This window comes from Ammospiza nelsoni, chromosome 7 (genome assembly GCF_027579445.1).
Source record: "Ammospiza nelsoni isolate bAmmNel1 chromosome 7, bAmmNel1.pri, whole genome shotgun sequence".
Classification (NCBI taxonomy): domain Eukaryota; kingdom Metazoa; phylum Chordata; class Aves; order Passeriformes; family Passerellidae; genus Ammospiza; species Ammospiza nelsoni.
The window spans coordinates 1,316,736-1,337,413 of NC_080639.1; the positions used below are offsets into that span (position 1 = coordinate 1,316,736).

The window sequence follows — 20,678 nt, forward strand, 5'->3', positions numbered from 1 at the left end:
CCTCAGCACAGAAACCTTGAGCAGTTGTGTTAAAGCAGTGGCTCTGACCCAAAGAAGGATCTTCTTGCCTGCTGTGAGCTCCAGCACTCCTCATTTTTATTTGCAGCAGTGCAAGCAGAGGCTGCTGCCCGGTGTCTGGGAGCAGAAAACGAGGAGCAGGTCACCCCCAGGAGCCATCCTCAGCTCCTGAGCCATCCTGCAGGCTTTGGGCTCCTGAGGGCCTCCCCAGGCTGCTGCTGGGGTTTGTCTCACAAGGAGGAGGTTTCCTCCTAGCCCTGTCCTTCCATCTCCCCTTCTTTACTCTGTTCAGCCACCGAGTCCTGTCCCACCATGGGATTTTATAAACTTCATTTGTTCCTTCAGGCAATTGTTTTTTACTGGAACTGCGTCCTCCCTAAGAAATCCAGGACAATTTGCTTCTGCTTTTGCTTGCAGTGCTTAGCACGTTGTCAGCACTCCCACTGAAGCAATCACACTGAAAATAAGAGTTGCTTCTTCCAGTTCTGGCATTTACACATTTTTATGAGATGCTGGAAAAGTACAGTTGGATATTTTTCCCCCTTGCAAATGCTGAGACAGTAATAAGTAACAGATTCACAGAGTTCTGACTCGGATCTAGGTGTCTCTGACATGTACCATGGCTTTCAAATATATTACACACTCTAATGCTCCTGTTATCAAGAGCTTAAGCTTTTTACATCCTCCTCTCCCCATCAGCAGTGGAACCAGGGAGGATTCTCATCACAAAGCTCCCCTGCACACTTCCCACAAAACAAAGCAGCCTGCTGGGGCTCCAGTTGGGAGCAACTTCTTGCATCATCTGGGATCATTTTCTTACCCTATTATTACCTCTAATCACCAATACTTCAGTGTTTCTAGGAAGTTTCAAAAGGGGAAGGCAGTTAAAAATTATTTGAACAAATAATATTGTGAAGCAAGCTCAGAATCCTTCCACAGTGTTTGGGAGCTCCTCCTAATTCAAGAGCTGTTCATGGGACACACCTGGTAGGACCCTCTTCAGCCCTAGATGAAGTGCAGCTTATCTGATGGCACAAAGATATAAGAATTTAAGATTATAGAGTGGTTTGGGTAAGAAGAGACTTTGAACACCATTTAGTCCCACCTTCCACTAAACCAGGTTGCTCCAAGCCCATCCAACCTGGCCTGGGACACTTCCAGAGTTGGGGGGCAGCCACAGCTTCTCTGGCTGCTCATTTTATCCTGGCGTTTCCAACTGCAAACCAAGGAATTTAGGTGCAGTTGAATCCAAATGAACATCCTAAGATAAATGCATGAGGCAACCCATTGCGATGGCTCTGAGTAGAACGCTGCCAGAAAGTAAAGGGGGAATGAAAATTGAGATTCATTATGTTTAAAGTGGACTTTTGACCAGGAAGATGAATGGCTGCATTTTTCTGGGCAGATTTACAGGCCAGATGAATCCCTGGTTTAACCTCTGAACTCAGTGGGTTTCATGAAGGGAGGAATTTGCCAATTGGGGGTCATGCATGTGAATTCCCAGGCATTACAAGATTGAAGTTGTGGTCATTTCAACCCAGAAGAGAAAGAGGAAAACCCACAAGAGGGTGGGTAGGGAAATAAAATTTAAGAGTGCTGCTTCCAGACCGTCAGACAGCAGTGGATACACTCAAGAAAAAAGCAGATGCCCTGGAAGAATTAGAACATCAAACTGTTTGGTACTGTCTGCTCTGAGGTCCCTGATGACCATGGAAAATCGCATCCTGCAGTGTCCTCAGCCAGAAAATCCCAGCTATCCCTGACTGCTCAGTAAATGCCTGACCCTCTTTCCATGGAAAGATGGACATTGTCTTCTCCTCACCTTGTTTTTTGACATAAGCTGAAGTTGCTACCAAAAAAAAGTGAGAGGAGCCACATCACCCCAAAGAACTGCACCCTCTCAGAGGAGGAGAATCACACAGAAAATAGAGATTATAAACTAGAAAACCCTTCCCAATTTCAGAATATGGTAGAATTTCTACAGCACTCAGATGTACTCAGCATACATCCCGAAAGGTAAATATCACAGAATGGTTTGGGTTGGAGGGAACCTTAAAAAGAATTTAATCCCATCCCCCCTCCATCTCTAAGAGCTGTAAATGATTTAAAAGTGAAAAAGGGAGTACAAATACCAAATGTAACATGAATAATTATTGGCAGCTGGCCCTGGTATCATGTTCAGTGGTCTCCCAGCTGATTCTTCACCCACAGTGCATTTGCCTTTCTTTCCTCCCAGCTGGCACTGAGGTAGCTACAACCTCAATTACAAATTTTGGGAAGTTTTTTACTGTTACCAGACTTGTAACAGCGTTTAAGGCTTCGCTTAATATAAAACTGAGCTATTTTCTGGCTGTCTGCAAAAAATGGAACACAAGCTAACATTAAATAATAGATCAGGCAGGGTTTTGAGGCCAAAATCCCATTCTTAATGGATTTTTAAAAAACACACTGACAAGCACAGCCCTTTGTTGATGCAGGCTGGTTTCTGGGAATGCAGTGACCAAGGATTTGCATCTGTTTGCATGTAGAACTTGTAACTGTGGAACAAGCCAGGGCTCCCAAGCACAGATGAATGTTTGTTGATTCTGCCCTAATTGGTGTTGCATTAATAGCAGCAAGAGATTCCAGCCCTACACGTGGTGCTACAGAAACAGAACAGATGCTCTGTTCCAATGATCTCAGCTTAAAACTGAGCCTGCAGCTTAACACCAGCCTAGCAAAGTCCCTTAAGGTACCAGTTGTTTAAAAAAAAAAAAGAAAACATTTTTAGGAATAGTGTTGACCTTTCTGAGCTCTTTTCTTCTCCAGGGAAATTTAATTTCATTTAGAGGAAATATAACCATGCTGTTTGAAAGTATCACAAGGGGTTTTCTGCACTGTCAGAATTTTCTTTGGAACAGAAAAATCTTCCTGATATTACCAAACAAACAGAAAATCTTACAAATATATTCCACCAAGCAACAAAAGGGAAAGAAGTTAAAGGGTTTTATCAGTATAAACGGCCTTGGGGCTGAAGTTATTTTTTGTATCTTTTAATCCCTTTCTGAAAGGTCTGGGAGCTCCCTGTGTTACCCATGAAACCTTCCCACAGTCACAACTGCCCCTTCCCAGCTTCCATCACCACCAAGTCCACTGGAAATTTAGGAGTGGTAATCCTGACATTTAGAGATTAAATCCTGATTTAAGCAAAATAACTCTTGAAAAAAAAAGCCAAAATGGATGTTGAAAGCAGAGAGCTGGGCTATGAACATGAAATAGTGTAAAATAACATAACAACCATTCCCAGAATTATTTGGGTTGGAAGAGACCTTAAAGCTCATCCCATTCCCACCCTGCCATGGGCAGGGACACCTTCCTGTGTCCCAGGGTGCTCCCAGCCCTGTCCAACCCAGCTCTGGGCACTGCCAGGCACAAACACTTTCATCTCCATCTCTCAGCTAGGCAGGAATCTGCAGTTTTAGGAATTTCCCTGAGAATTTGCAGTTTTTGTTGGGCCATGGGATAAGAGACACGGATTGGTCTTAATGAATTTACAGGGCAGAAACCACTGCCATAAGAAGCTTCCCTGCTATCTAACATCTTTATCAACCAGGTGAAAAATGATGAACTCTAATTCCTCTTCCACTTTTGTTTCTCCCACAGGCATGTCACAGGCAGGTTTCCTGACTATCCCCTTGAGAAGGCAGGTGGTTCCAAGGCTATTATTGTTGAAAAACATCCAGAGGAGGTACTGTCCCTCTTTTAATGAAAAAAAACTCATGGGGTTGCAGAAGGATTTGCTACAAAACGTGTCTGTTTATTTAAGTAGCAATTTTCCCTAACAGTGGCTCCTGTTCTCCAAGACCCTTATGGTTAAAAGCTTTTTGTTGCAAATGAAAGAATGAAGTTTTTTCCCAGGGTGTTTTCATCAGGTGCTAAAATCTGTTCCCGTTTGGGCTGTGCAGCCACTTAATCACCACTGAAGGTGCTCAGGTGATGGGAAAGAAGTAGAGAACAAGAGCAGAGGAGAGTTTCCAGTGCAGGCAGGGCTAAGCCTTGATTTACTGCCAAGGCTCATTAAGCAAATTGAGCATCCCAGCAAAGGAAGTATCTCAGTTTATCTTGTGTGTTGTAGGTTGTTTTTCCTGGTAAATCCCTCTCCTGATTTCTCTGGCTAATGGAAGTGGCTGATAATCTCTTCCTCTGATCACTGGGTGTCACACAGGGAAAGTGATTAAGCCCAGCTGAAGGCAGTGCTGAGCGCTTGGAGCCTTTCCCACCCATCCCGAGGAGCCAAGGGGGTCATGGCTCTGGTGGGGGAGAGCAGGAAGCAGGACTTGGCCCCTGAGTCAACCACTGTGCTGGGCTAGCAAAACTAAGAGGTCAAACCCCAAATTCTGTGGTCCTGAAAGCCCCATCCTTGAGATTGTTGTGTGATTTTTCTGCAACTGGTGCATGGTAAAAGAGGATTTTTGTAGAATCACAGAATGGTTTGGGTTGGAAGGGATGTAAAAATCCTCTCATTGCAGCCACCCTGACACTTTCCAATAGCCCCGGTTGCTCAGAGCCCCATCCAGGCTGGCCTTCAATGCTTCCAGGATGGAGAATTTTGGATCCAGTCCTCCCTGGGATCCCTGGGGCACACAGCAGTCTCTGTGTGGTTTGGGGGTGTAAGGACAGCACAGAGCACAGCACTAACCATCAGCCAGCTTTGCTAAAAACACAGCAAAATTGCTGCAAACAGCTCCCTGTGCCCCACTAAAACTGGGTTTGGGGCTTGCTCCTGCTTTAACCAAGTTCAGGGGATAAACCCTGCTGGGCTCTGCTCTGCTGAGTTTGTGAGGTTCCCAGGATGAGGTGAGAGATGAGAATCTGACTCCATGTTCTCAGAAGGCTGATATATATTATATTATATTATATTATATTATATTATATTATATTATATTATATTATATTATATTATATTATATTATATTATATTAATGCTATACTAAAACTGTACTAAAGAAAGAGAAAGGACACTGACAGAAAGCTTAACAAGAATGAAAAATAAAAACTCATGTCTGACGCCTCAGTCTGACACAGCTGGCTGTGATTGGTCATTAATTAATAACAATTCACATGGAACCAATCAAACATTCACCTGTTGGATAAACAATCTCCAGATCACATTCCAAAGCAGCAAACACAGGAGCAGCAATCAGATAATTCTTGTTTTCATTCCTCTCTGAGGCTTCTCAGCTTCCCAGGAGAGGAAATCCTGGTGAAGGGATTTTTCAGAAAATGTGACAGTGACATTTCTGTTCAGGCAGGCAGAGGGAAGGAGACCCTCAGTGAAGTTTTCAGCCTCCAAAGCAGAAACTCCTGCCAGAGTCCAGAAGGTTTCGTTGGGAGCCACCCAGCAAGTGGGGCTGAGTGCTGGGGAAGGGTTTGGGGGATGTGGTGCCAAACAGCTGCCAGCATCAAGGATTAACACAGCTGGGGAGGAAAACACAGCAAGGAATTATACTGAGCAATACAGGATATGGAAGTAGATTCTGGATAAATGGGTTTAACCTCCCTGTCATGCTCCCTGCTTTCAATTCCCACCTTCAGCTGTTTTGTTGCCTTTCCTGAGCATCTGCTTTTTCTTTGCATGAAAAAATGGAAGCCAAAAGTCTGGAGAGGTTGTTTTACTCCTCATTTTCCCTGCACTCTGGAAAAAAAAAAAAACCTTCCTCTATTTTCCTAACAAATTTTCACTATCAATTATCTGATTTTCACCAATTTTGGGGCCTGTTTTTTTCTCCCTTTTTAGCCAGCAGAATGTGTGTCACAGCCTCAAGAGATCTCCCCAGTGCAGCTGGCCAGAGAAAGTTCAGTGCAATCATGATTTTACCTGAATGCCAGACAAGTAAAACATTTTTTCTTCCACTGAGTCAGCTGCATATTTAAAAAATCCCTGAGGCCACTGGGTTTGTTCCACACACTGGTCTGCTGGGCAACGTAGGGAAGGAAATCCTGGCCCCATGGAAGCTGATGGGAGTTTTGTCCTTGACTCCAGGGGGGACAGGAGTTCACCTCGTGTCTGTCTGAGCTCCTCTATGAGCAGGGGTGGGTTACTCCCAAGTCAAACTCCATGAAAAATCAAGACTGAGCTGTATTTAAAAAGGGAGCATTTTATAAGGCTTCAGTAAAGACACTTTGGGGAAAATAAAATACAAATTAATCACTTCACGAACCATTGCTGCATTATTATACATTCTATATTTCTTGATCCTTTGACAACCCTGACCTTACTTGACTTTGTGATGTAGCTGGCCTTCTGCACAAACTGCTTCCATGACATTTTACAAATACCTTCCCAAAGACATCCCAATGCACAGCACTTGGTGCTTTAGTCAGAAAAAGAAGTGCTGTCCCTCGAAAAGAAGATTTTTCTCTACTTTACTTGCTCTTCAAGAGAAATTTAACATTCCAGGACATTGGTGTAATCTCCCTGCATCTGTTCCAGATTTCTGTCCCTAATGGTTTTTTATGTTTTGCTCCACAGATAATCATCAGTTGTGACAATTTTTAGCTTTGCCCTTATCCTGCTGCCAACAAAATTAGGGTCTTTCCCTGTAGCTCATTAAGTCTCATCACCATGAAAATAAGCCAAGAGAGTTGCCATTTCACAGGCACTTCCCCCTCTCCCAGCTCCTCATTTCCAATATTAAATGACATTAAAAAACAAAAAGAAAGATGTCAGAGAAAGACTAAAAGCCTTTAAATATTCTGAATATTTCTAGTTAACCATGCAGGAGGGAAGCTCTACTTGGCCTCTGTTAAATTACACTCACCTACAGACATCAACCTACCTACCCCAAAAAATCCCCACCAAAAATCTTCCATAAAGAAGAAACATTTCCTAGATTCCAGCAAAACTTCTTTCAGTAGAGTTAATATTCCAAGAGAGGAATTTTCCCTCCAAGGAACACTGGGCTGTGTCCCTGTGCAGTGTTAGAGCCAGGCTCTGAGGCTGCTCTCACCTGCACAGCAGGAGATCCGGCATTCCCAAACTCACTCCAGCCCTGCTTTTCTTTTGTGCCCACAACTCTGAAAGGCAAGAAGTTCAAGTAAGGTTTTCTTTCAAGGAATAAGGGACGGTTTTATTCCTGAGGAAGAACTTTTACCTGAGCCAACACCAAAACTTCCTGAGTCTGAGGACAGCAGAACAAGTGAGTCCTGCTGGCAGCTGAAGTTTTCTTATTCTCGGCTCATATAAACCAGCATTAGACATTTTCATTCACAGGCTACACTCTGGTTTAGTGCCCAGTTCTTCCCCTGCCTCCAAAAAAAAAGGAGATTTGCACTGCAAGACTCTAGAAACTGATATAGGAATACAAAAGTCAATTCAACTTTCATGGAGCATCAGTTTTAAAGGAAAATGTCTTTTCAGCCACTGAAGAAAATGTTACTGGAGAAGAATCATCACTGGTACAACAGGAGTTCTAAGAAGGACTGGGAAAAAGTACAAAGAGGCAAAAATTCATCTGCTCCTATTGAAACACAGTCTCTTCCTCAGTATTAAGTTTGCTAACCACTTTCTGCATCATTTGAAAACTAGACAATCTAGCAAAGAAAAGGGGAGTCTGAAACAACTTAAGAAAATATCTACTTCTCTTTCCACCATGAAGTTTTCTCCAGAGCAAAAAAAAAAACCCTACACTAAAATGTGGGTGACATGCCTACTAATCTCAAACTAACCTTTGCTTGCCATTCCCTTTCTTCCCTCCCATTTTGTCAGATTGTTCAGGCATCCTCTTGCTGTGGTATTTTCTGGGTCTCCAGGATGAAGGAGGAATTGAGAATCAGACTCCATGTTCTCAGAAGGCTGATTTATTATTATATTATATTATATTATATTATATTATATTATATTATATTATATTATATTATATTATATTATATTATATTATATTATATTATATTATATTATATTATATTATATTATATTATATTATATTTATTATATTATGCTATACTAAACTATACTAAAGAAAGGATACAGACAAGGTTTAACAAGAATGAATAAGAAAAACTTGTGACTGACTCAGAGTCTGACACAGCTGGACCATATTGGTCATTAAGTAAAAACAATTCACATGGAACCAATCAAACATTCACCTGTTGGATAAACAATCTCCAGACCACATTCCAAAGCAGCAAACACAGGAGAAGCCACCAGATAATTATTGTTTTCATTTTCTCTGAGGCTTCTCAGCTTCCCAGGAGAAGAAATCCTGGTGAAGGGATTATTCAGACAATATGACAGTGACACCTTGCAGCTGGAGGGGAAGTGGTTCTGGATAAAAGAGCAGAAGCCACTCAAGGTTGGACACAGCTTGCCCCAGCTCTGCAATGCTGGAGCTGCTTGGAGCAGAGCTGGAGGAGCTGCAGCAAGGCCAGGCAGAGGCACAAGGACACCTGAGCTGCCCAGTGCCATCTCAGCAGGTTCATGAGAACACAAACTCTGGCTCACCCCTTCCAGCATCACTGCTCTGTGCAGAAACATGAAAGCAGAGTGTGGATGCACTGAAATACTGCTGCAGAATGGCCCTGCTGCAAAGTGGGACCTTTTGTCAATCCCATGTGTTTGTGCAGGTATCCAGAGGTGCTGGGCATGGTTCTGCTTCCCCTCTGCAGGCGGAGCAGAGGTGACAGGGCTGGGTTCTGGCTGTGTAGGAGCACTGCAGTAAAGGATACACTCAGAGTAGCTGTGTTGGTTTTGGATCCAACAGGCCTGCTGGGACACTAAAAACCTATTCTGAACTCCAGTCAATCTGTTAATCTATCTCAGGGAATGAAATGCTTCGCTGCTTATCAGCACAAGATGTGACTGAGCAGTGCTCAGGGCTTGAATTACCATATTTAATTAAATGTAAGGTACTGAAATGCTCGGGGAGAGCCACTAATGGAACTGCCACTAATGGCTGCAAAGCACAGCCCTTGTCATTGTCCCCCTCCAGCATCCAGTGCTCAGTACATTAAAAGGTATACTTGAGAAAACAAATATGTTCACTGTTACAGGAAAAACATCCTACAGATGGAAATGTTTTATTTTGTACTCTTTCACAGTACTGCCAGTATTAGTGGTCCATTAGTAAACTTCAATGGGTGTTCTGATTTAGACTCGTTAGTAAATTATCTTAGAATTCCTCTCAGGGACAAGAAAGCTGCCTAGAAACAACAGAATGGTGGAAGCAGCAAATTTTTCCCTGCCTTTTTCAGATAATAAAGTATAATTGGCCAGGAACTAAAAATATGGGAATTGATGGAGCTGTACCCAGCTATCAGCTGCTTCTTGCTGGCAGGGATAAAGATGCTGAGCTATCCCTGTGTATCTGTCAGGGTTTGTCACAATATCTCCATCCAATCTCCTTCAGCCACTAGAACAATTTCAGTCTTTAGCCATATATTGACATTAGACACACCTCAGGGCAGCTTCTCAAAATCCATCCCTGTAAAAATCAATCTGCCTTACAAACACCGGGACAAATTCATCATCTGGGTCTGAGATAATTCATTATGAATTCATCATCTGGGTCTGTGTCCAGAGGGAACTTTGAGTTGTGTATCATTAGAATATTCTGCTTCTAGACAGCTTCAGGAGCTGGTCTTACTCCATAAGAGCCCCCATGATTTGGGACAGAGAAATCAGCCTTTCCCTAATGATAAATTGGGATATTCAGCACCTGTCCTGGAGTTGGGCAGCACAAAAAGGCTTCTCTGGGATGGTCTGGAATTCAGAGAGTGCAGCCTGTTGGATATTGTGTTTTCCCAATCCCATTCCTCCCTGCCTCTTTCAGATCGTTGAGGAGCTGGCTGCCAAAAAGGCACAGGCAGAGGCACAGAAAAATGAAAAGGATAAGAAGAAAAAAGAAGCCAAGGAACCTGCCTCAGAGAAAAAGCCAGAAGTTGAAAAGCCGGTAAGGAATGAAAGCAGGTTGTGAAGCCTCAGGTGTGGGCAGGGACTGGAAAGTGACATTAAAGTGGTCACCAGAGCTCCAGGCTCAGGTTCAGGACACCAAGAACTGGCTGAGCTTGGTCTCTCTCAGCCTTCCCATGACCTCAGGGATTCTGGGGAACTTTTTACCTCTTATATTTTAGGAATGGCCACAACTGAGCTCAGTGAGAAGAGCTGAGGACGTGCAGACTGTCAGGGACATCAGTGAGAGCAAAAATCCACTTTGGGGCTTTGAGATCATTGCCAGGGCACAAAGTGGTAACCAAGCATTCCCTGGTCCTCTTTCCATAGAAAATCCAAGCTATCCCTGACTGCTCAGTAAATGCCTGACCCTCTTTACATGGAAAGATGGGCATTGTGTTCTCCTCACCTCGTTTTTTGACATAAGCTGAAGTTGCTACCAAAAAAAGGTGAGAGGAGCCACATCACCCCAAAGAACTGCACCCTATCAGAGGAGGAGAATCACACAGAAAATAGAGATTATAAACTAGAAAACCCTTCCCAATTTCAGAATATGGTAGAATTTCTACAGCACTCAGATGTACTCAGCATACATCCCGAAAGGTAAATATCACAGAATGGTTTGGGTTGGAGGGAACCTTAGAAAGAATTTAATGGTGCAGAGGAGTTCATCACTGCCACCCCTTGCAAAATTAGGAATTAAAAACCTCAGAGCTTGTGTGGATTTCAAACCAAGTTTTAAACCCCATCAGCCATGCATAAATAAAGCCATGCATTTTCCATGTCCTCAGGGTAGGAACTAGTTTTGTTTCAAATGTCAATAGACACCACTTAATGTACAATATACCCCCTGAAATGTTTGAGGTAAAGGGCTGCTTTCACAAAAGACACTTGCAGATTATTTCAGGAGCATCTTCACAGAGCAAACCACCTGTGGAACAGAGCAGTGACCAAAGGGCATCTTCAAAAGCAAGCTGTGCAACAAAAATGGTCAGCTTTTGCTGAAGCAGCGGCTTTTGTTTCTCATTTACCTCCACAGTATAAACAAAAGTTAAAAGAATATATATTTTTTTAATAAGGGTCATTAATCTCTCACTAAATATGTGGAGGAGAAGGGTGAGTTTTCTAGGGCAAAGCTTACTCTTCACTGCAAGTTTTACACAAATTAATTTGAAGGCCTAACCCTAGAACAAATATATTTCCAAAAAAATGCTTTTCTTGGACAACATCCATTAATCTGGCCAAAGCTCTCACAACATCTAGCCAGGAACCTAAATTACATGAATTTAGGAAGCATCAGTCAATTTAATTGGAAGGTAGATACCTGCATGTCAACTTGTAAATGAGCATCTTGAAAATACTATTTGGGGGTTTGGGGTGTTTTGGGTTTTTTTCTTTAAATAAAAATGTAAATGAAAATACAAAAATGTAAATGAAAATACACAGCAGACTGAAGGAAGAATTACATGAAAGTTTTTCAAGGTCTTTAAGCCTGATTGCTTAAGTTTGGTAACTAGGAAAGGTTGTGACTGCTCCTGTGCAAACCAAATTTTTAAGTTCTGGTCACACATGTCTTCAGTCAGTCCCTTGTTACTGTGACAAATTTGCTGGGTGACACTGTCTCAGCCCTGGTGAAACTCTTGAAACTGGATGGCACCTTACCCATCTGCTTAAAAACCTGACTTGCCCAGGATAAAATTGGATTCCTTCTTGGTTTTGCACATTTCTGAAGGTAAGAACCAACAACAGCAGAAATGTCTCGATCCCCCGGCAGCCTCTGCAAGGCTGTTTTGAATTGGGGTGAAATAACAGCGTGGAGCTCTGGGGTTTTATAACTTCATGTCATTTCCATCTCCTCAGCCATCACAACTCCTGTCAAGTAAAATTCTGAGCCATTATATCAGGTTCTCTATGGTTCATTGAGAAACAACAAAGGGAACATTCTCTCCAAGGTTATAGCACTGACAGGGGGAAAAAAAAAGAGTGTCTTAGACCAGTTGAGAAGTATTTGGAAAAGTTCTAACAGCAGGACTCTTATTAAAATAAGTGTAGGCTATAAGTCATAGGGATGCAGGCAGAAAAAAGCTCTGCTCCCAACTTCAGCTCTTAAAGAAAACAAAAGTTGGATCCCAGAAGGAAATTTAAGTATTTCTGAAAAGCCTGATAGCAATCTTTACAAAGAGTATTTGATATCAAAGGAACTTCACTTTTTCTTTTCTCTGCAAGGTGCTGATTTGATTTCCTTAAGGAAAAAAACAACCCATGCCTCCATCCCCCAAAAAATCCCTTTTTCCAAAAGCAGCAGCAGTCTGGACTGCCTCACCCAGCAACCTGCTGGAGCTTGTCCCACTGAATGGGAGCAAGGCTGTGCTGTGCATCCCTGAATTTCACCCAGAAATGTCAAATGGTGAGGCACATTCCCGTCCCTGGTGAAACCTCTGAGGGAAATCTCCAAAGGAAATGTGCACAGTGAAGCTAATTCAGTTTTCCCTGCTGTCCAGTGGGAATCACCTGGTGTGGAGCTAGCTTTGGAAAGCCTCAGAAATAGATTGAGGCTCTTATTTCCACATTTCTTAATTAATTCAGATTACATTGCCTAAATTCAAACTTATATTGCTGGTTCAAGGGGCCTTAACTCATGTAAAACAGAACAAGCATGGACTCAATCCACTGAAAATCAAAAACTATATGAACTGGCTTCAAAGGAAAAGTTCTTTTTATTATGTTGACTCTTAGGCTGTTAATTGAGGCAAGAGAAAACAGAGCAGCAACTGTCCCTAAGACACAAGAGAGTGGGTTTGATTAAAATCAATTAAATTGACACAATGATATCATTGACATCAGTGTCTAAAACCACTGAAGCAAATAACTAAAACAATTCATGGGCTTATTTATAACAATAAAATGTTGATGTGTCCTGTGGTATTGAGAGGCTAAAAATGAATAACCCATTTTTAGGCTGGTTTGGGGGGAATAGGTTTGTTGGGTTTTTTAATAGTTGACACATTTCCTCTCAGAACATCGTGGTTGAATCATTTTCTATAAAATACCATGGAAAAAATGGTAAAAGAAGGATTCTGCCCGCTGCAAATGATCCAAGGATGAACCACACCCTGTGAAACTGGGAATACATTGGAGTAACATTGAGCTCAAATCCTCGAACTTTTTGTTATCCTTTAAATAAAGTTCTAAAACAAAACAGTTCTTGATGTTCAGTCAAGAACCTCCCAAGTCTCTTTCAAATGCATCTATAGGGTAGAAGTGATAAATGTATTATTTTCCTGTCCTTCTGGGCCCATACTGGAATTACTGTAATGATACTTTAATTAAAAGCAGATATTTGATAACTCCCATAATGGGGCTGCAGCTGTACCTACAGGTAGCAGATATTTCCCTAATTACAGAGCTAATTTAGGGAGTGTTTAGTTTTAATCATCCCACGAGCTGCTGATATTTTATCTTGCTGATAACAAGTGGTTTGCAGGTTATTTAGCAAAATCCTGATCCTGTTTGGTATAAATCCACATACACCTGCTCCCAAACAGTGATCTAATCTCTCTTTATCAACTGCTACCTTACTCACATCTTGAGACTTATGACTGATACAAGGTGAAGAAACTTTGATAATTTTCTGGGAGGTTTTTCCCTCAGAAATACTGCTTCAATTAAATGAAACTGTTTCAGGAATGTGGCAAAGTAACAAGAAAAATGGCATTTAAATGAAATTCCATTTCAATATTGCAAGTCGCCTACCTAAATTACATCTTCAAACAAGCTGGAGTTTAATTCTTGTTTAATTTGGTGACTTCAGCTGATAAAATGACTAGTGGAAAGTGTCCCTGCCTATGGCAGGGGGTGGAATGGGAACTTTCAGGCCTCTTCCAACCCATTCCATAATTGTGTGAAACAATGCTGTCAGCAATTCCTCTCTTCACTTTCCCCCCAATCTAGGTAGTGGATGAAGGCTGGAAAATGGCTCCAAGCAATTTCCTTTTGATGCTGGAGGAAGGAAGCTCTCAGTACCAAGGTCAGTAGCAAAAGATAACAATTCCAGCTGGAATGCTCTCCCAGATCAGCTTAATGGCAGTATCATTCCTATAAGGTCAAGTGGGCAGCTGCCCAAACTATGGAATGTTATAAAAATTAGGATGTTACATTAAAAATGGTGTTTAGGAAGGGAGGCTCTCAGGACCTCAATTCTTCCAAGGAATCTGTCAAAACCATTGAGCTAATCATGCAGGAAGGGACATTTCTGTGGGTGAAAGTGGACAAACTCGAAGCAAAGTGCTTCAAAAAGCAAAAAAAAAAGGCATTTTAGGATTTTCTGAGAGCAACAAGGATGACATCAGAATAGCCAATAATTCAAAAGCAGCAGACTGTAGATGAATTTTTAGCATCAATGTTTTCATACTCCTGTAATTCTACCTGTCCTGTGTCCTCCAAGAGTGAGAACTCAGGGAAGAGTCCATGGATTCCTTCACAGCTGCTCATATTATTTTTTATTATATCTTTGAATAGAAGGAGCATTTTCCCAAGCAGAGGCATGAAACTCTGAATGTCCTTGCTTCATGCCAAGTGTGTGAAACTAAAACATAATTCAGACTGAGCTAGGGGTCTGCCTGGTTTTTCACCTGGAGAAAGCCCCAAAAAGCAGGGATTTTTTAATAAAAACCATGAAAGGGCATTTGGTTCTTTTCCAGATCTCTTCTATCCCCTCCTCTGCTTTTGATATTTCTGTTTATCTCTTCAGCACTTGTACTCAGTGCTCAGCCTGATCCACACATGAATTAGGAAGTCTTGCACTTGTCTAAAGTGGAAAATGAGGTTATTTTTGCTGTATTTCTGCAGATCCTGTTCTGATACAATGTGGAAAAATATCTTTTCTGCTCTCCACTCTTCAGAGGTAGTGCCTTGCTAAAATCCCTCATATGAAAAGTCTCCATTATTCCCTCCTGCTGACAAATTACTGGTGTCAAGTTTTCTGCCTGGTTTCAGCTGGCTGGAGAGAAAGAAGTGAACTTAAACTTACTAAATGTGCATCAGTAGTTTGGCCTGACCTCTGACTCGTAACAATTAGGATTTTCTTACACCTTATAAATCACAGAGCAGCTTTCTGGCTAAAAAAAAAGGAGCTTTGCAACCCATCTGCTCTCAGCTAGCACGTCAGAACCCTGCTGAAGGCAGCAGGAGCTTTAAATAAGCATCAAATCCATCCAAACTCCTTTCCTGAGCTGGCCAAGCATGAAATGGCACCTGGAAGTCAAAGGCAGCCTTGGCAAGAGTGGGGCTTCCAGCCAGGCAGTGCCCAGGGCAGGGCAGGAGGGGTTTGCCTTGGAGGGAACATGCCTGGCTGTGAGCTCAGCTCAGCTGTGGCTACCAGAGTTGTCAGAACCCGGGACATCCCTCTGGCTGCCCTGCAGGACTCCAGACCCTGGCAGGGGGCTCAGAGACCTTGGCACAGAGTCACAAACACCTGTGCCTTTGATTTAGCCCATGGAAACAATGACCAACCTTGTGTGAGGAGTTACAAACCACAAGGGTTTGAGTAGAGTGATAGTGAATTTATCACAGGGTGAAAAAGTAGAATTTTGGGGATTTAGAATGGGAGTTCAAGAGGCAAGATGGAGGAATCTGGGCATGTCCTGTCCTTCTTCTCCTTCTTCTTGTCCTCCATCTTCTGCTGTGATGGTGACACTTTTCGATTGGTTTAGAGTAGAGGCAGACTGTCTAACATAGGTGATAGGTATTGGAATCTCTGCTGGTCAGAGTGACCCCAAGATGTATCAGAAAGTCTCTTTTCCCAGCCTGGCTGTGGAAGGAGGAGTCAGGACTCTTCTGTTATCTTCTCAAGGTTGCTTATTTTTTCTTATCTATAAAATTCTTTCTCCTGGCCTGCTGAGGTCCATTCAGCAGGTCAGACAGAGGCACACTGACCACCCTCAGGGCAGTGTTATCTTTTTATAATAAAAACTATGTGTACATTATTTACCACAACTTACCAATACCTATCACCTATGTTAGACAGTGAGCTTCTACCTTAAAGCAATCCAAAAGTGCCAACATCACCCAGAAGATGGAGGCCAAGAAGAAGGAGGACAGGGCACGCCAAAATTCCTCCATCTTGGGACCCTGAGCCCTCATTCTAAAACCCCAAAAATCTATTTTTCACCCCATGAGAAACTATTATTCTACTGAATAATTGTAATTCCTCATATAAAGGTGGTAATTTGCTCCATGGGTCAAAATCAAAGGCACAGGTGTCCTGGGCTCTGTGCCAAGGTCTCTGAGCCCCCTGGCAGGGGCTGGAGCCATCCAGGACAGCCAGAGGGATGTCCTGGGTTCCAACAGATAGGTATTGGAAAATTATGGTAAATAAAATACACATGGTTCTTGGTATAAAAAGCTAACACCACCCCAAGGGTGGTCACTGTGCCACAATCTGACCTGTTGGACAGATCTCAGCAGGTCAGAGAAAGGAGTAGATAAGGAAAATTAAACAACCGTGAGAAGCAGAGCTGAGGAGCCTCAACTACTTCTTTGGTTGTGGGGCTGGGAAAAAAAAGAGACTTTGTAATACCTCAGGGGTCATTTCAACCACAGAAACCTGAGAGGAGTGAGGAATAAAAACACCACAGTGGGGACTTTGACAGCAGTGGAGACTCCCAAATTTCACAACTATTCTCTATGAGAAGCCAGGGGGTTAGAAGGGGATGGGGGATTTGTCACCAAGCTGTATCTGAACACCAGGACACCTGCTCTGAGCCCTGCACACACAGAACTTTGGGGGGTTATCCCCACGGTGTGAGTGCCTCTGTGATTCCCATTCCCAAACACAGAACTTTGGGGGTTATCCCACAGTGTGAGTGCCTCTGTGGCTCCCATTCCCAAACACAGAACTTTGGGGGTTATCCCCACGGTGTGAGTGCCTCTGTGGCTCCCATTTCCCAGTTACACACCCCACACCTCCAGCCCATCCTGCTGGGGCTGCCAGCTGCTCCCCAGCTCTGAAGGCACATGAGAAGGAGCCCTTTTCTGCAGAGAGCACAAGCAGGAGCCCTCAGAGGGGAAAAGCTCTCTTGCAGGCTTCAAAGGATACCTGCAGCTCTGCCTTAGGCACAGGAGGAGTCTGTAGCTGTGCAGTTCAACTTCAGGTGCAGATATTTTTTCCTCCTTTTTTCCTGGTGAACCAGGTCTATTTGACACCACACTTATTTTTAGTAATTAGCTGGTTTAGCCTTTTAGTAATTAGCTCGTTTGGGCTTTTCATTGCAGGGCACTCACACAATACTACCTGGGTGTTGTCCAAAATGATTTTATTTTTAATTTGACTATGGATCCTTTGAATCAAATTCTTTCATCAGAATCAAATCTACAAAAACATCCACCCAGAACACCACAGACTCTTGTATTTTTAATTTTTGGGCTGCTTTCCTCTCAGTAGCAGAATTATGCAGGAAAAAATAGGTCTGAGTTTGGACTTTCTACTGAGAACTTTTTTTCCCTAATCTTATACAGAAATAGGTCACTTGCTATCAGCATTGGCACAGAAGTTGAAATTTGTTAGTGCAGAAACCTTGAAGACATGATTGAAGCAACAGAGCCTGATTAAGAAATGTTTGTATCAGGACTAATTCAAAGCTCCTGTTTGTATCAGGAGTAATTCAAAGTGTGTCTAAAGTTCACCTAAATGACAGCTGACCAAACAACAAACATCTTTGTTTTGTCACAGCCCCCAACACTTAATTTGAAGAAAGTGTACCCATCCCATGAAATTAGTGCTTTATACCTAGCTTTCTTAAATATTTTTTTAAAATTTAGATCAGTTTTGACAAAAATCTAAACATTTCACTCTGTTTTTAACTCTTTTACCAAGCTAGAGCAGCTGCCTAAACATCACTGGAAGCCCTTTTTCCTCCTAGGCTATACCTGGCCATTTTTCTAGTGGCTAAACTCCACTTGCCAAGCCCTAAAACATTTATTTTGAATGATGTGGTTGGAAACAGCCTCTTTGTGTGGCATCTCCTGTCACACTGGAATAGCCAGAGTTTACAGGGGGCAGATGTAAGGCTGAGCCTTTTCCTCCCTCTGTATTTTTGCAGTGTATTTTTGCAATGTGAGGCAACAATGTGCTATTTTCCCCATTTTACAGATTATATTTATGATTTGCTCTGTATCACAGAGGATATTTGAATTCAAATACTCCATGGTGTGCCCAAATATTCCTTGAAGGTGTGGTGATACTCTGTATTTTTAACCAGCCTTCAAAAGATTCAAATCCTTTTGCCAGGAGGTTCAAAGTGGCCATTTCAAGAGAAGCTTCATGATTCAAATAAATATTTTAGAATTGTTATTAACAGGCTGTTCTGTGAAATTCGGGGATATTGGAGTTCCCTACTGGCCTGCAGAGCTGGGATGCAGATTTAGGAGTGCTCTGGGCTGCCTTTGAGCCCTGAGCCAGCTCTGCATATAAAACAATCCCAAAATAAGCATACACTATTTTAGAAAAGGTGACATCAATTTCACTGCACACACACAGGCACAGAAATAGCTCCTGGAGCTGGCTGACCCTGCCTGTAACAAAATACCAGACTCTGCTGACCAGCCAGTGAAAACATAACATCCTTAGCCTCCTGACCCTCCTTTAAAATTAACTTTGAAACATTTTGTTGATCTATAAAAGAATAACAGAGCATCTAGCACCTATGAGTTATTGATCTCTCTACTAAAATTAAGCCCCTCTAACCCAGTGGTTAATATAACACTGAGATAACTCATTGCCAGGTAATCCCAGGGTCTGGGAGGACCCTCCCTGCTTTGCCTGCAGTGGGCATTAACCACTAATCAATCTACAAAATGACAATAAACAATTATGGGGGAAAAAAAAAAAAAAAACAGAATAGAAAAACCTACAGATCCCACTATGAAAAATAAATCTCCAAAGCCTGGTACTCCTGTGAAAACATAGCACTGGCAACCTGCTGACCCAGTCAGGAAAGTGTTTAAAAATTCACATAACTCCTATGTAATGTCCCCTTTCCCCAAGGCTGGAATTCCAGGCTGGAGGAGCTACCTCATAACTTGGGCAAATCAGCTTTTCCTGCTGCAATATTACATGCCATCTGTCATGCCCTCTGATGACCCACAAGTAATTTAAAGAAATTAAATGTCTGTACTTTGGAGTTTCTTCCATTAACAAAATCTCCCGTCCTCCTCCATCCCCACCATTCTCAGTGCTGAAATTAAGATTACTCACCTGCAAGAATTAATCCCTCTATGAACTTTGTAAAACTCCAAATCCTCTGCCTGAACTGGGCCCTGAAAAATTTTTGGGGGGGATGGAAAGAGCAGCCGGTCTTGGATTAATTAAAACTTGGATGTTAAAACCCTTTTGAATTTGCACAGTGCCTTCAGCAGGCCAGGGCTGCAGGGGAGAATATCAAATATAATATCTGTACAAATAGAATATCTGTACAAATAGAATGTCTGTACAAATATAATATCTGTACAAAACTGATTCATACAGGAGCCAACATCTGAAAGTGGAAAACTGTCATTTCAAATCATCAGGAAATTGAATTAGCACACAGCTGCAGATTAGCTGTCATTTAGGAAGATACAATCAGGGCTTGAAAGGCAAGATATGAATTGTCTTCCTTCAAATTATCTCAAGGAGTGTAGGAAAAAAGGTGTTTGCATTAAAACCAGCACTTAGAGAACTCAGATATGCACTGAGCTCGTCAGACTTCATTTAGTTTTCTTTCTAAAGAGCAAATTGCAGTTTGCCTCAACAAAAATAACGAGCTGCACCTCAGGATCATTAGGTACTTTATCATAAACAGCTTTTTTTTCATCCCCAGTTCCACAAATTCACTGTGAGTGGGTGTTAGGTCTCCTTGTTACTTCTCCTTTGCACAGCACTTTAAAACAGAGGGGCTGGATCAGGTGGGTCTTGTCTCTTTTGGGCTTAACTGCCTTTTAACTTCCAAATTGAGCTTAAAATCTCCTTAAAAAGTGAAGTTTCTGTGTGGCCTTGCATCCCTTGTGGTCAGCTGCAGGTTATTGCTCTGTCACCCTCACTGTCCCCTCCTCTCTCCCACCTCCAGGTGCTCAGTGCTGGTTTTATTCCCATTCCAGTGCCCCTATTCCCATATTTCAGCCTCCTGGGAATGACTACAAAGGGCAGCTCCACAGGTTGCAGCAGCTCTAGCTGAGCCATGGGGAGAAATATGTGGGTTGAATTAAAAAAAAGAGGGAAAATCAAAAAAAAAAAGGGACATTTGTGTGTTGAATTAACCCCCTTCCTTTGGTCCCCAAGCCATGTGACACTGGTGGAGAGCACATCCTTCAGGGCAGGAGCCACCTCTGTGCCTTCTTCATGGAAAAGATTGAAGCCTTGTGCTGTGAAATTAAATGAAATAAATAACTTTTAAAAAATAAAATAAAGTAAAATAAAATAAAATAAAATAAAATAAAATAAAATAAAATAAAATAAAATAAAATAAAATAAAATAAAATCAGGCACGGGACAGGGTTCATGGAGATTGAGCACTCTCCAGGCTCTCAGCTTCACAGCCTCACTGTTCCAAAATCCTCCTGAATTCTGATCCCATTCTGCAAGCCAAGGCAAAAGCAGAAATCCCTTAACCTCAAGATTTGCAGATCCTAACACAACAGGGTGTTGTGGGGTTGTGAGGGTCCCCAGGACGAGGTGAGAGATGAGAATTTGACTCCA

The 20,678-nt window shown here is 42.3% G+C and overlaps 1 protein-coding gene across 1 annotated transcript in view; it reads left to right on the forward strand.

Moving 5' to 3' along the window:
• Positions 1 to 20,678, forward strand: part of IQCA1 (IQ motif containing with AAA domain 1) — a 120,955-nt gene that overhangs the window by 58,932 nt on the left and 41,345 nt on the right. Inside the window, exons 8-10 of the mRNA XM_059475865.1 lie at positions 3,661 to 3,745; positions 9,828 to 9,947; positions 13,898 to 13,973. Coding sequence (XP_059331848.1) covers positions 3,661 to 3,745; positions 9,828 to 9,947; positions 13,898 to 13,973 — 281 coding nt within the window. The remainder of the gene's footprint in view (positions 1 to 3,660; positions 3,746 to 9,827; positions 9,948 to 13,897; positions 13,974 to 20,678) is intronic.